The 15,948-nt window shown below is 39.0% G+C and overlaps 1 protein-coding gene across 12 annotated transcripts in view; it reads left to right on the top strand.

Moving 5' to 3' along the window:
* The window catches only part of Mast2 (microtubule associated serine/threonine kinase 2), a 144,908-nt gene that overhangs the window by 87,409 nt on the left and 41,551 nt on the right, over positions 1–15,948 (top strand). For all 12 annotated transcript variants that reach the window (XM_031378275.1, XM_031378272.1, XM_031378274.1 and 9 more), the window contains one exon: positions 12,709–12,800. In XM_031378275.1, the coding sequence (XP_031234135.1) occupies positions 12,709–12,800 (92 nt within the window). The remainder of the gene's footprint in view (positions 1–12,708; positions 12,801–15,948) is intronic.

The raw sequence follows: 15,948 nt of genomic DNA, 5'->3' as shown, positions 1-15,948 counted from the left end.
CCTCTGCCTCCCAAGTGCTGGGATTAAAACATATGCCACCACTGCCTAGCCATCTTTGGTTTTTCGAAAGAGGCTTTCTCTGTGTAGCACCCCTGACTATCCTGCAATTCTCACCAGGCTGGCCTTGAACTCACAGAGATCCACCTACTTCTGCCTCCAGCTTGCTAGGATTAAAGGCATGTGCCACCATTGCCAGGCTGGCTGGCTGGTTTGAAGGACACAAAAGTAAATCTGGTTAGTTCCTCATCATCTAGTAGAAAAGTAACAGATTATTTTCTGTTTTATTATGCTTTATCAAGAAAATTTGTGAAGGTAGATATAATGGTGCATGCTTATAATTTCTAATATGTGAGCTGGGGAGTGGTGGCGCATGCCTTTGATCCCAGCACTTAGGAGACAGAGGCAGGCAGATTTCTGAATTTGAGGCCAGCCTGGTCTACAGAGTGAGTTCCAGGACAGCTAAGGCTACGCAGAAAAACCCTGTCTCGAAAAAACCAAAAAGAACACAAAAAAAAATTTCTAATATGTGGAAAGTGAAGCCAAGAGGATTGGAGTTCAAGGCTAGCCTCAAAGTGACATTTAGTAAGATTTACTGTGTACTAAACATTTTTTAGTTGTTTATATATATTGATTTATTTAATCCTTACCAGGGAAGATAACACAAGTTGATATTACCAAAGCGGTGGTTTTGTCTCTACTTAGTCACCAGCCGAGCTATAAATCTAAATAGAAATTTGGTAATAGCAATTTTGTGGAACACAGAACTGTGAGCCAGTTTGTAGCTGCTACAGCTCTCTGGTTTGCAGCAAGAAATCTTCATGAGTGTGATATTGGTATTTGAAGGACTTCCTACTGCATAGTAAATCCTTCCATATGGCATATAACAAAATCTCTTCAGTTTTGAATTTCATCTGCAGGTAGTTCCTTTCTGAAATGTGCAGCTATTGGTGCCATTTCAGTCTACTGCTCCCTCCTGTGTCACTGGTGAAAGAGACTTCCTGTAGACTTAAATGGCAAAAGGATAGGTGCTCTTGTGTCACTCTTCCAGTGAAATAATATTTGAAGTCTCTGTTTTGATACTATCAAGATTATTTTTTAAAATTATTCTTCAAAGAATCAGAGTACTACCCTGATACCCAAACTGAATAAGAATATAAAGAAAGGGGGGAGGGAAGCACAAATTTCTTTATTGAACATAGATACAAAAAAATTGCAATAAAATTATTCTTTTGTTTATTTTTTTGTTTTTGAGACAGAGTTTCACTGTATAGCCTTGTCTGGCCTGATACCAGAAGTCATATATAGATCAGGCTGGCCTCAACCTTATAGAGATTTGCCTGTCACAGCCTCCTAAGTGCTGGATTAAAGGTATATACCACCATTTTCAGCTTAATAAATTTTTTCCAAATGCAAGACGAGGCACCATGACTCAATTGCTTCCATCTCAGGGATTCAAGGGTGACTCACCATACAGAAATTAACAAATGGAACACATATATCAAGTTAAGGACCAAAAACATGTAGTTATCTCAATAGATGCAGAAAAAGGCCTTTAACAAAGTTTGACATCCCTTCATGATAAAAATCCCTTAAGAGACTTTAAATAGGCTAGGCGGTGGTGGCACACGCTTTTAATCCCAGCACTTATAAATACTTAATAAAGTATTTTTTTAAAAAAGAATAAACAAGCCATAGTGATGAAGAGTGGTAGAGGAGCAGGGCAGCAGCTTCCTTGAGATAGATAAGCCTGCTGTTGAAATGGAGTCTGAGGCAAATGCAGATGACTGCTGAGAAGGTGCCCTGGTGGATGATGATGATAGTGTTAGGCATGACCAGCTAGAGATAATAAAGAGGATATAAAAGAGGCATAGGAAGTAGAGGCAATTCTTGAGCACACTGAGTTTGGAAATGGTATCCCACTACTATGGAGGCATTCCTTCTTCTCCCAACCTATCTTCAGCACATGCCACTTGTTCTTTTAACCTTGTCCTTCATGCATTCAATTCAATTCACAATAGAACCCATGTTCTATTGTGCTGAGCTTGGCTCCTTGTATATTCTCTCAAACACTTGAAGTATGTAATTAAGTCTTACTCTGTATTTTTGCATTTATTTCTAATGCCTTGTTATTATTTAACAATAAAAAGACTTTTTTAGCCATTATAAAGCAATTTTATGTATGTATGTATTGATTGATTGATTTAATTATGTATTTAATTTTCAATCCAGCCACTGTTCGCATCCATAGTTCTCCCTCACACAGTTCCTCATCCGATTCCCCCTCCCGCCTATCCCTGAGAGGATTCTCCCCCACGGTGACTAGGTCTCCCTCCTCCCTGAGTCCTCAAGTCTCTTGAGGATTCAGCACATCTTCTCCCACTGAGGCCAGACGAGGCAGTCCTCTGCTATATATGTGTTGTGGGCCTCGGACCAGCTAGTGATGCTGCCTGGTTGGTGGCTCAGTATCTGGGAGCTCCCTGGAATCTGGATTAGTGGAGACTTCCTATGATGTCACCCTCCTCCTCAGCTTCTTCCTTCCTTCCCCTAATTCAACCATAGAGGTCCCCAGCTTCAGTCCAATGGTTGGGTGTAAGTATCTGGGGTCTGTCTCAGTCAATTGCTTGTTGGGCCTCTCAGAGGACAGCCATGCTAGGCTCCTGTCTGTCTGCATACTGTAGCATCACTTATAGTGTCAGTCCTTGGTGTCTCCCCATGAGGTGTATCCCAATTTGGGCTGGTCACTGGACCACCTTTCCTTCAGTCTCTTCTTCATTTTTGTCCCTTCAGTTCTTATGGACAGGAACACTTCTGGATCAGAAATTTTAACTGTGGGTTGGCAACCCCATCCCTCCACTTGAGGACCTGTCTATCTACTGGAGATGGACTCTTCAAGTTCCCTCTCCTCACTGTTGGGCACTTCACCTAAGATCATTTAATTGCTTCCAAGATAATATATTGTCATGAGAAAAAGTTTTTTCCAATCATTTCAGTAGTTGCTTCCTTGACTGCTAAGGCAATCAATCTCACTTAGGTGTAGTTCTAAAGAGCAGCTCTGAGTTAGAGGCTTGTTAGAACTCTTTATCCTTTATGGGCCTGGTCAGCACAAGGCGACTGTGACAGTGAATATTTTAATAAGTTGGTATTGCATTGCATCTTCTAGAAAATAACTAATGTAATAGTATTAATTTTTGTTTTCTAAAATTGATAATGTATTTTCATGAACCTATTTTCTTATTATTCATTAACTCTATTAAATCAGGAATTTAAGAGAAAACAAAAGAAAGATGAAAAATAATGTACAGTAAAAAGAACTCTTCATATGAACCTATTGGTGGGAATTTTCAGTTGGATTGGTTATTTTGGAAAACATTAGTTTGGGGCTAGAGAGGTGGCTCAGCAGTGAAGAGCACTGACTGTTTATTCTTCCAAAGGACCTGAGTTCGATTCCAAATATTTACATGGTGGTTAATAACTGTCTGTTTAAAAAAAAGCAAAACAGCATTTTTTAGAGGAAAATACAAGGTCCCTCAAGAAACTAATTAAAACAAACAAAATAAACCTATGAAAACTAAAAATAGAGGCAAGGTTACTTAGCTAGTGTCTTTGTTACTATTTTTCTGCTGTGACAAAGCACTGTGACCAATGCAACTGATAAAAGAAAACATTGGGGTGGGGGGGCCTTATAGTTCCAGATTGTTAAGAGTCCATGACCGTTAAGGTGGAGAGCATGGCAGTAGGTAGGCAGGCACTGGCCTGCTAGCTGAGAGCTCCCATCTGATCCACAAGCAGGATACAGAGAGAGCGAGCTAACTAGAATGGCTTGAGCATTTGAAGCCTTGAAGCCTACCCTCAGTGACACACCTACTCCCATAAGGCCGTATCTCCTAGTCCTTCCCAAACAGTTCCACTTACCCGGTACCAAGCTTTCAAATATATGACTCTTGATGGGCCGGTCTCATTTAAAACCCCTTGCTAACATGAATTAAGCTCTGGGTTGGATTTTTCAGCACCACATAAAATAGGTATATTGCAGATCTGAAACTTACATGAGATAGAGGCGAGAAGATCAGAAAGGAGTTTAAGGTTGTACTCCATTATATAGCGAGTTTAATGTCAGGGCTACATAAGACCTTACCCCTCCTCAAAAAAATAGTAGCATTATTATTTGAAAGGTTGGAGGTTTAACCCAGTTTGATGATTAAACAATTGCTTAGCATGTATAGGTTTTATTTATTTCACAGTATATCAAAATATCACATTGTACCCTAGAAGTATATACTATGTTAAAAATGTAGTCCATGGCCGGGCGGTGGTGGTACATGCCTTTAATCCCAGCACTTGGGAGGCAGAGGCAGGCGGATTTCTGAGTTCGAGGCCACCCTGGTCTACAGAGTGAGTTCCAGGACAGCCAAGGCTACACAGAGAAACCCTGTCTTGGGAAAAAAAAATGTAGTCCATGATCATGTGTTAGAGTTTTATCATCTCTCTATTCTCTTATCTGGAGCAGTTTCGCTTTCTCGGTGTTTATATCCTTGACACTTTAGAAAACCAACAACCAGGCCAGATGGTGGTGGCTCATACCTTTGATCCCAGCACTTGGCAGCAGAGGCAGTTAGATCTTTATATTCAAGACCAACCTGGTCTACAGAATGAGTTCCAAGGCTAGCCAAAACTACACACAAATACCCAATTTCAAAAAAAAATCAAAAGGAAGGGGAGTGGGGGGAGAGAAAAGAAAAGAAAATCACAACCAGTTATTTGAAAGAACAATCAGGTAAAACAAACTTCATTTCTATGACATTACTAAGAAGCCTTGATTTGAATAAGGTGAAGGCTGCTTGTTTTCAGTGTAGTTATGTTTTAAAAAACTTTAAAACGTTTTTAAAAATTACAATTTTGTATTTATTTGTGCTGAACACTCATACCACTACACATATGTGGAGGTCAGAGTTCAACTTGGAGATGTTGGTTCTCACTTTCTCTACCTTGCTAGTTCTAGAATAAAATTCAGATCTGGGCAGCAAACTCCTTTGTCCATAGAACTATCTTACCAGTGGTTTTAAATCTTTTCCTAGTTGACAGTTATCTTGTGAGAGTATGTGTGTAAGTCCCTGTTCCTAATTAAATTTTAAAAATTTAAATTATCCTCATCAAAATTTGACACATTGAGCTAGCAGTGTCACTCTGCAAAATGGCTTGCCTAGCATGTTCAAGGTTCTGGGTTTGGGACCCAGAATCAATGAAAGGTAGATGATAGATAGATAGATAGATAGACAGACAGACAGGCAGACAGACAGACAGACATAGACAGATAGATACATAGAATAATAACTTTGCCCACTAATTTTTAGTATCCATTGATAAGTGATTGCTTTAAGTATATTGTTACATTTCTTGGGTTGATATATAATATTTTCCACTTTAGAAAACTTTTTCCTTTTGTTAATTTTTTTCACTTTACCATATCACACAAACCTAATAGATTGCGACTTTACTTAATGTGGTATAATTTCTTCTTTAAAATACCTTTAAATTTTATTTTACATATATGGATTTTTTAAAATTAAGATTTATTTATTTATTTTATGTGTATGAGTACACTGTAGCTGTACAGATGGCTGTGAGCCATCTTGTAGCTGCTGGGAATTGAGCTCCGGCTCTGCCAGTGTAATTCACTGTAGCTGTCTTCAGAAGCACCAGAAGAGGGCGTCTGATCTCATTACGGGTGGTTGTTAGCCACCATGTGGTTGCTGGAAGCCGAACTCAGGACCTTCAGAAGAGCAGTCAGTGCTCTTACCCACTGAGCCATCTTGCCAGCCCCATATATGGATTTTTTAATCTGTGTACCACATGAATACTGTACCCATAGAGGCCAGAAGAAAGTGTTAAATCTCTAGGAAATGACCTTACAGACAATTAATTGTTAACTGCCATGTAGGTGCTGGAAACCTAACCTGAATCCTGTTAACTGCTAACCATCTCTCAGCCCTGTAATCTTTTAATAGCTTTATATGTGCTGGTGCTGGAGTTACACTGTTTGGTACAGAGAAGTTTCTTCATGTTGGCTTTTATGTCTTTTTCATATGTGATATATATGCCATTCTTGTGAAAACTTTCTTTTTGGTCTCATAAAGTAGTCCTATGTAGCTTATCTTTTAACTTCCCATCACTAGCCCTTGATTTAGGCATTCTATAGAATGCATATTTTGGTGAGTCTCGGAGAATGTTGTTTAAAGAACTTGCTGTACTGTGTGGATTGTTTTTAGGTAATATGTACATATCCTAAAATTCTTGGCTTACTTGCTACCACTGCTTTTAATTCTAGTTCATTCTACTTTTCTCTATTAGTGATTTCTGTTTTTGTGATTCCTTTTTTTGCTAATGAGAACCCTGACTCTAATTATCAATATTGTTACCTAATTTAATTTGGTTTTTGGTTTACAATTAATGTTTTGTACCCACTGACCATGTGTGGCTACGAAAACTTCCTTACCTTTTTGGTTGCCCAGCACTTCATGACTCACCAACAGTGTTTTCGCTAAGTAGATAACATCTCAACATGTCTGTCAACTTAGGCCAAGTACCTTACCACCTACCCTCATCCACAAGGACACCACAAATATCTACTAGTTTCTAAACTGCATTACTAAGGAAGGGGAGGAGAGAGCATTCACAAGTCCCCTGAATGTCCCACAAGTAAGTGGGAATGTGGCTAAGTGATAGAAGGCTTGGGAAAAAAATATTTTGGTTTTTCGAGACAGGGTTTCTCTGTGTAGCCCTGGCTGTCCTGGAACTCACTCTGTAGACCAATCTGGCCTTGAACTCAGAAATCCGCCTGCCTCTGCCTCCCAAGTGCTGGGATTAAAAGCGTGTGCCACCATGGAAAAAAAAGACTTTTAAGATGTAATGTATGTTATAAAGCACAGCAATTATAAGTGACCTGGTAGTTTTTACTACATTTAAAGAAATACACACAATCTAAATACAGAACATTTCCTTCTCTTGGAAAGTTCACTTTTACCCATTTGTATTTGATCTCTATATTAGTCCTAGCCCTGGGCAACAGCTGGCCTGATATTTTATTATTTTTTTTTAAGACTGAATCTCACTATATAGTCTTGGCTGGCCTAGAGCTCACCATGTAGACCAAGCTGGGCTTAAACTCAGAGATCTCTCTGCCTCTGGAGTGCTGGGATTGAAGATATGTAACATCACATTCATGTTGAACATTTTGCATTCATGTAATTATTGCAGTGCTATGATTCTAGCATCTTTCATTTGATGTAATGATTCTACAGTTTTATCATGTTGAATGTTATTCCCTTTTTGGATAGATAGTATTTTGTTCAGTCATTAGTTGGTAGACATTTGGATTGTTTTCAATTAGGACTATTACACATGATTACATATGATGTTTCTGTGACCATTTGTATATACCTTCTTTCCCTCCTTTCCAGACTAGATCCTACTTTTTAAAAAAGTAAGCAAACAATCAATCAAACAAACAAAAATGTATATCCTGTCATTATGTGTGTTGGGGGGGGGGGGGTTGCTCATCAGTGTGAGGATGCCAGCAGAGGGCAGTATCGGATGACAGATCCCCTGGAGCTGAAGACACCTGATATTAGTGCTGGGAACCAAACTGTTGTCCTCTGCAAGAGCAGCAAGTACTCCAAGTTGCTGAGCCATTTTTCCAGCCCCTGTCAGAAAGTGGATGAAGAAGCTAGTTTGTTAAGACAAGAATTCTTCCTAATAGGCAGCTAAATTCAAGGAGAGCTGCTACCAGCCTTGGAGAAAAGGAATTTGGGACTTCCCTCTAGGATCTCTGATTGCTAATCTGGAGAATGGAGAGGACGCTGGCTACTTGTTGCTTTGCAAATACTTTCATTAGTTTAAGATTAGAAAAATTGGCCATGCTGCAGGCACTATTTCTGAGTCACAGGGATACATATCTCTTGGGGATTATTGTAGATGAAAAGAAATAGACATTATTCCTAAAAAATTTGTTAGTATAATATGTCTGAAGATAAGTGCTTCTGGGAAGTAAAGATAAAGGAGAACAGGTCCTAGTGTCATATATGGACATGGGGAAGGAAGCATTTGAATAGTTTTAAAGGAAAGGAGTGTTTACCATATATTGTTGAAAAAGTAGGGCTGGTGAGATGGCTCAGTGGGTAAGAGCACTGACTGCTCTCCCAAAGGTCCTGAGTTCAAATCCCAGCAACCACATGGTGGCTCACAACCATCCATAATGAGATCTGACTCCCTCTTCTGGTGTGTCTATATAATAATAATAAAATTAAAAAAAAAAAAGTAAAACATGCCGGGCGGTGGTGGCTCACGCCTTTAATCCCAGCACTTGGGAGGCAGAGGCAGGTGGATTTCTGAGTTCAAGGCCAGCCTGGTCTACAGAGTGAGTTCCAGGACAGCCAGGGCTACACAGAGAAACCCTGTCTCGAAAAACCAAAAAAAAGAAATGAAAAGAAAAAGTAGGACATCCTAGATAACACATTGCACCTACTGGCTACTTGTTCCTATTTAGAATCAGTAGCCTTTGGAAGATTTTGAATGGAGTGAAGGTATTTAATATAAAGAGGTCACTAGTAGGCTGCATGTGTTAGTAACAGAGAAGAAATAAGAAAAGGATAAATATGAGAGGGAGGAAGAAGGAATATTGAAATGATCTGTGTAAGAGAAACATGCATTGATGATGATTATTACAATATATGTCTAATAATACTTCCTTTTATTGGCAAGAAGCGATATTTTTTTAACCCGTGCTCATATCTTGGTCTTAACAAGGACATCATCTTGATTATTACTGCACTGTCAGAAATGCTTGGCCTGAAATTGCTCCAGGTTCTCTGTCTTGTTTACAGTGAATGGAACAAAAATCCATAAAGCCAAATGCTCAAATAGGAACTAGGCCTCTGGGATTGGAAATTCAGAGGAGCTTAAAGATCTACTGTAGAGTGTCATGTCCACACTGTGCATTGCTTCATAATTTAGTGATGTTTCAGAGGCTCTATGGGGTGCCTGAGACCCTGCTCCCACTGTCATTGAAATAGTCACAGTAAGATGTATGTAAGATGAAATGCTGGGCCTCACTCTTACTGACCAGATTTTTGTAGTTAACAACAGAGCATCAGTTCAGAGAACTTTCAGATTACTTGCCTATTGAAAGGGAAAAGCTAGCCTTGTTTTGGATCTCAGCTGATCATGGCATCTGTACCAGAGCATCTGACCTTTCTTCTCCCTTGGGTAGCTGTTACAGATTAGCCAAGTAAGATTATGTGTACTTTTGTTAAAAGGCATGTGGCCTAGAAATGTGATCTTTAGTGTTCTAGATTTTATTTTAAAGTTTAAGGAGCCAAATATAGTTCAGCTCAATTATTGATCCCTTAAGTTTCATGGGATTTTAACTTCTATACAATAGTAAGTTTAGATAGGATAATTTTATTTACATGTAACACATGTAAACCTTTATTGCCTTTATTTTAGTTTTTATAGCAAATCATACTGATCAATTTATTTAGCAAATATTTGAGAGTCTACCTTACTTTGAGAGCCTACCTTACATTGTTCTAGGCTTTAGCAACGTGCATTAATCAAAGCAAGCATAAAAGCCATTGTCCTTCAAGCCCAGTCTAGTGAGAAAACAGACAGCAAAATGGATGTGTAAAACATTTACTATTTTCTGTGTGCATGTTTGTGCCATAGCAGACATGTGGAGGTCAGAGTCAGTTCTTCCCTTTCAGTATGAAACTCTGGGGTTAAACTCAGGTCAGCTTGTCTGGCATGGCAGCAAGCACCTTTACCCACTGAGGCACCTTGCCAGCTCTCCTCCTCTTCCTCCTCTCCCTTCTCTTCCTCCTTCTCCTCTCCCTTCTCCTCTTCCTCTTTCTCCTCTTCTCTTCTCCTCTTCCCTCTCCTCCTCCTCTTCTTCCTCTTTCTTCTCTTCCTCTTCTTCCTCTTCTTCTTCTTTCTCCTCTTCCTCCTTCTCTTCTTTCTCCTCTCCCTCCTCCTCCTCTTCCTCTTTCTCCCTTTCCTCCTCTCCTTTTTCCTCTTCTTCTTCCTTTTCCTCCTCCTCTTCCTCCTCTTCCTTTTTCTCTTCTTTTAAAACTATGCTGCATTAATTTATAGTACAACAAAATTTTACTTTGTCATAGTTTAATTGCATACCATGTCATTTAATGTAAGAGCTTTGAAACAGAATAACTATATTTCTTCTCTCTAGCTTCAGTGCTATGAATCCCATGATAATAATAATTCCTTTTAAAATGTCCTTTTAAACTATTCTAATAGGAACATGAGATTTATATTTATGTTCATGTACATTTCTCTTTTTTTAAGATTTGTTTATTTTATATATATGAGTACACTGTAGCTATTTTCGCTGGAGCGAACAGGGCCAGAGCGAGAAGAAAAAAATAAAATAAATAAAATAAAATAAAAAAAAAATATTTAGAGAGGGAGAGGATTCCCCCCACACAAATTTGTTTATGTGTCTGTAATGCCACAAGTGCACAGGTTCCTTCTCGTGCCTGAAGAAGGCGTTGGATTCCACTTAAAGCGGGGGTTACACGTAGTTATGAGCCACCTGATGTGGGTTCTGAGAACTGAACTCAGGACCCATGGAAGGATAATGTAGTGCTTTTAACCACTTTCCCACCTCACTATCCTGAGGAGGGGCTTGTGATGTAGCCCAGGTTGCCTGTAACTTGTGATCTTCCTACTTCTGCCTGATGGAAATTTTTTAGGTGGTAGAGCAAAATATCAGTCTACAAAAGCAAAAAAAAGAAATAGGAGTCCACAAACCGAAGAGCTCATCTACAGCATACCTCAGTTAGGCATGCTGAGCTTTTCTACAAATTCTACCATTTGTCCAATCAAAGGCAGAGTTGGCATATGAGCTTAAAGGCAAGGGTAATATGTAAATTCTTTTTTTTTTTTTTTTTTTAAAGACATCCAGCAGTATTTAAGCATGACAAATACCTTCTTTCTCATACCTTTCCCATTCTCTGGGATCTTGTGTCCATCATTCATATCCCTCTTCTCAGGATTCAACCCTTCCCTGGACACTACTGCGCCCACTCCCAGTACAGTCTCTTTCCTTTTTCTTTCTCTCCTCTTCACTTCTTCTCCCTTATTCTCTCTTTTTTTCTGTTTTCTCTCTCTTTTTCCATAGCTCTGTTCATTCCAGTCACAGACTTTTTACTCCTTACTACCTTCCTGGCACCTGTAATAATGCCTTTGCATGGAAGAGTTAGTCTATTCAGTAAATAGAGAATTACTTTCAATGGCAAACTTCCCTAATGTCTTTTTTTTTATTAATTAGACTCTCATTTAATCAGTAATGCCAACAACCTACTCAGAACGATTGTAGGCTTCAAACATGACAAAGTCCAGTACTTCTCATGCTTCTCTATACTCATCAGCTTCTTCAGTACTTCTCATGCTTCTCTATAGTCATTAGCTTCTTCAGTCGTTTTCATTTTCTAGTGTCTGCCGAAGGTCTCCATGTGCATGCAACCTCTAACCTTCACTGTCACTTTGAGATCATCATTCTGGACTCTTGCACAATTGCTGGCTGCTTTTAAATGGTATAACTTTCACCATCTTCAGTTTTTATTTTATTTTTCAGTCTTTTAATCTCATTGTTTTGCTTCTTTTTTAATTTATCACCTTCTTGTTGGCCAAACTAGTCTTGATTTTGCTCTGTCTAACATGAGGATCTGGTCAGTTATTGGGGGATTGGGAGTAGGAGCAGAATATGGTGGGCTGGCTTGCCAGCAGCCTCAGCAGAAATTAATTAACTAATTAATTAATTTATTTATTTATTTTGGTTTTTGAGACAGGGTTCCTCTGTGTAGCCCTGGCTATTGTGGAACTCACTCTGTAGACCAGGCTGGCCTCGAACTCAGAAATTCGCCTGCTTTTGCCTTCCAAGTGCTGGGATTAAAGGCGTGCGCCGTCACTGCCTGGCATCTCAGTAGAATTCTTAATGCCTTTTTGTTTTGTTTTGTTTTTCTTTCCAGTGTTTTTAATAAAAAATAGACTGGCTTTAAAATACATTTGCAGAAGTTTTTTAGTAAGAAATGTGGCATAAAATGGCTTTTCATCATGATTTGGGGTTTCTCTGATCATAGGAAAAACAAACCCATTGTTAACATTTCAAATTCAGTTTTATAAACCAACTCCAAAATAAAGATGTTAGATAATTTATCAATTAACTATTTGTAAAAATAATTTGACAGACTGTAAATTAGCTTCTTTTTTTAATGACAAAACATTGAATTTGTGATATAAAAGTGGAATAATTTTGTGTTTGCTTGTTTATTTATTCATGCTCGCAATCAAACTCAAGGCCTTGTATGTGCTTGATAAGTGCTCCATACCAGACTAATAAAATAATATTTTGACACATGCTAAGTTTCCAAATTAAGTTTACAATTTAGAACAAGATTATGTTCTTGGCTTCTTGGGTTTCTTCAGGAAGCAAATTTCACATTGGAAAAATGCAAGTCAAGGCACTGGCAAAAAAGTTACTCTAAGTTAAACTGAATTATGAGGTCTTAAGTGATTCACACAGTGAGGTGAACAGTGAAGCTTAAAGCACTCTAGTGTTCAATCCAGGGAATCATGCTACTTAGGTGCCTCTATAACCAACCTGGAATACTTACAACTGACATTTTATCTTTATTGCAGTTGTCGGACAAGTAACCGCAAGAGCTTGATTGTGACCTCTAGCACATCACCTACACTACCAAGGCCACACTCCCCACTCCATGGCCATACAGGTAAGTGCTTGCAGATTACAAAGTTTAATAAAACATGTCCACAGACACTAGATTTCTTTCCTACTTCTCACATTGTAGGTTGAACATTGTCTGACTAATGCATGTTATTAGGATAAAGCGGTGAATGTTACCTTGGCCAGCTGGAGCCAAGGAGTGCCACAAAGTCATACCATGCAACAGATCTAGCCCAAAAGATTTATTGGTGAAGTGAGTGTGGGCGAAAGGCCATCTTGTAGTGGGTACATGAGAGAGGGATAGAGACAGAGACTGGGAGATAGAAAGGGGGAGAGAGAGAGAATGAGAGCACATGCAGTGATGTCCATCAGGGCCTTTTAAAGAGTGCTCCGGTTCTGATGTGCTAAATAAACTTGGAGGACGATTAGCAGCATGACTACGTTAGCCACTGCTGTCAGTCACCTTCAGACGAAGATTAATTAAAAATAAATAAATAAATAAGTGCTCGTGTTGCTAGCAACTGAGCTGAAAGGCAGGCTGGAGGAATGCCAAGTTTACAGCATATAAAGAGTTCATAGACTCTCTTTCTGTGGAAGTGTACAGTGGACTTTGAGTCCTTATGTACATCATTTCTAGTCTTGGATATCTTTTGAAGCCACTTGAGTCTTCGAATCCATGGCCTCTGTTCTAGTGTTTTCTACCACATATGGCTTGAATTATCTTGAGTCATATGATGACCATCCAGTAACATTTTGTTCCTACTGTTGTCTGACAAGTTCCCTAGGGGTCGGGGGAGATACATCATGCATGTCTATTCACTCCAGATAGGGATCCCATGACAGCAGACCAAAGTCCACTTGGTGATGAGCCAATGAGTTATTGGAGTTACCTACAGAAGCAGAAATGGCTCAAAGACAGCTGCATCTCCAAAGCACACTCCAGCACAGGTGACAGCTCACAAAGCTGGGAACCTGGCATACATGGGACAGTCTGCAAGTAGCTTAACAGGTTGGAGAGTATCCCTTCCAAGTGACCTAGTTAGTTTAAGCATCTTTTTTACAGTTTCACTGGTTTTTGTGTCTTTTAGGCAGGTGGTCAGGTTGTATTGTAGCACAACTAGTTTGAGCTAATTTTTTTATAGCTTTGTTTGAGGGACTTTCAGTTTTTATTGTTTACTCTGGCAAGGAAGGCTCTAGTAAATCTGGTCAGTTTTGGGAACTTCCTGAAGCTATTTTGAGTTGTTTACCTTCCTGCTTAAGGAGCTTTCCTTCAGAATGGAATGTTTTGATCATGGAGGAAGTTGTTACATGCCATATGGGCTCTCACAGAGGATTTTCCTACCCTGTAAGACTCCCAGTAATTTTTCCAGTTGAGAACCAAAGAAAATAAAATGTGAGGGATATTTGCTTCATATTGACATTGATTTTACATATTATTTCTGTAGTCAGTCTTAACTCCATATAGAATATGAACTCTTTTTCTTTTTTCTTTTTCTTTTTCTTTTTTTGGTTTTTCAAGACAGGGTTTCTCTGTGTAGCCCTGGCTGTTCTGGAACTCACTCTGTAGTCCAAGCTGGCCTCGAACTCAGAAATCTGCCTGCCTCTGACTCCCAAGTGCTGGGATTAAAGGCGTGAGCCACCACCGCCCAGTGAATATGAACTTTTATAGATAGTGAAAGAGCTAATTTATTTGCTTCTGATTAAGGAAGATACATATTTATAATGTGGTTTGCACTAACTCAGGCCTACACTACTTAATAGGAGAGGGACAGAGACTGTATTTAACTTAGCCAGGTGTTTTGTTCTAGGCTTTTGTTCTAGGCTGAAGGAATTGCTGTAGTATCCTGTTTATAGCAGAGCCTCTTAACATAGGGTTAATGATAATGGATAGGTTTGGAACAATAGAAAACTGTTCAAAGATCACTGGATGCTAATTATCCTAAGCCTGACCTTTATTTGTCTTCTTTGAGTAAATATCAATACTCTGAGAGGAATGCTAATTCAATTTCATCTTGAAAAAGGGACTCATCTGAAAACTGTCACTTTAGAAGACACTACCTATAATGAAAGGAATTAAAAATATATTTGACCTTTAAAGCAAAGCTCTCATTTTTTCTTACATAATTCTCTGGTTGGTTTTTGTTGTTGTTGGTGGTGGTATTTGTTTGGCAGTGGTGTTTGCTTGTTTGGCGTGTGTGCATGTGTGCATGCATGAGTATGTGTGTATTTAATGGGTTCTGGCTTCCTTTAAATCTCACTTCCACCCTAGAACTTTGTAAAGTTTCAGCATATGTCTGACCTAGATTTTCATTACATGGAAATAAATTTAGCTCCTTTAGACCACATGCATGGCTGTAATGTAAATACTGGGCAGCAATAACTGATAAGTTATTTTTTGCTGGTGAAATGGGTCGATTCAAGCCAAATTATAGTATATAAAGGCAGGTTTATAGGGAAGCAGCTCTTGGGTAAGTTCACTGGTCCCAAGGAACAAGAGGCTGGGGGAAGTTTTCAATGGGAGGGAGACAGAGGACAGGGAGGAAAGAGGCAAATGTCTAGATTATATGGGAGTTCATCTGGAGGATGGGAAGCCCAGACCCTGGGCTGGAAAGTTCAGGGCAGAGGGCAGAATATGCCCTGTAATGGGTAGGGAGGAAGGAATGCCGAGAGATCCTGGAGGCCAGGTCCAGCTTGACATGTAAAATGTGCATCTCAGCAGTTTGTCCTGGGTCTGAATCCCAGCAATTACTACTGGCTCCTCCTTTCTGAGATGATTGTTTCCTAAGTCTTCCTTACTTGATTGAGAATACTACATGATCTTTTCTGCCTGCCTAGGTCTTTGAAATTTAACTCCATGCGGTAGTATTTATAACATGCCTAATAGTTCATAAATGTTTTCATGATCATCTTTCTGCAAACCATGGCAGAAAATTCAGAGAGGAAGAATTGGCATGAAACATTCTGTGGTGGAATGTAGACTATACTTAACCAGTTGTTCAGAAGTAGCACTGGTTGTTCCATGCAGATCAAACTTGACATCCATTAAATTGTCAGCTATTATACAGCTGAAATTTCTTAGTCCTATTTGCTTTGCTCTTAAGACTTGAATCTCTTGAATAATAAAAGATCTATTAATTTGAAAGTAACTTAATAAATTCTATATAGTTAATTTCATATTAAGTATCTTATTTAAG

This window comes from Mastomys coucha, unplaced genomic scaffold, assembly GCF_008632895.1.
Source record: "Mastomys coucha isolate ucsf_1 unplaced genomic scaffold, UCSF_Mcou_1 pScaffold18, whole genome shotgun sequence".
NCBI classification, from domain to species: Eukaryota; Metazoa; Chordata; class Mammalia; order Rodentia; family Muridae; genus Mastomys; species Mastomys coucha.
This window is presented reverse-complemented; position numbering and strand designations above follow the sequence as displayed.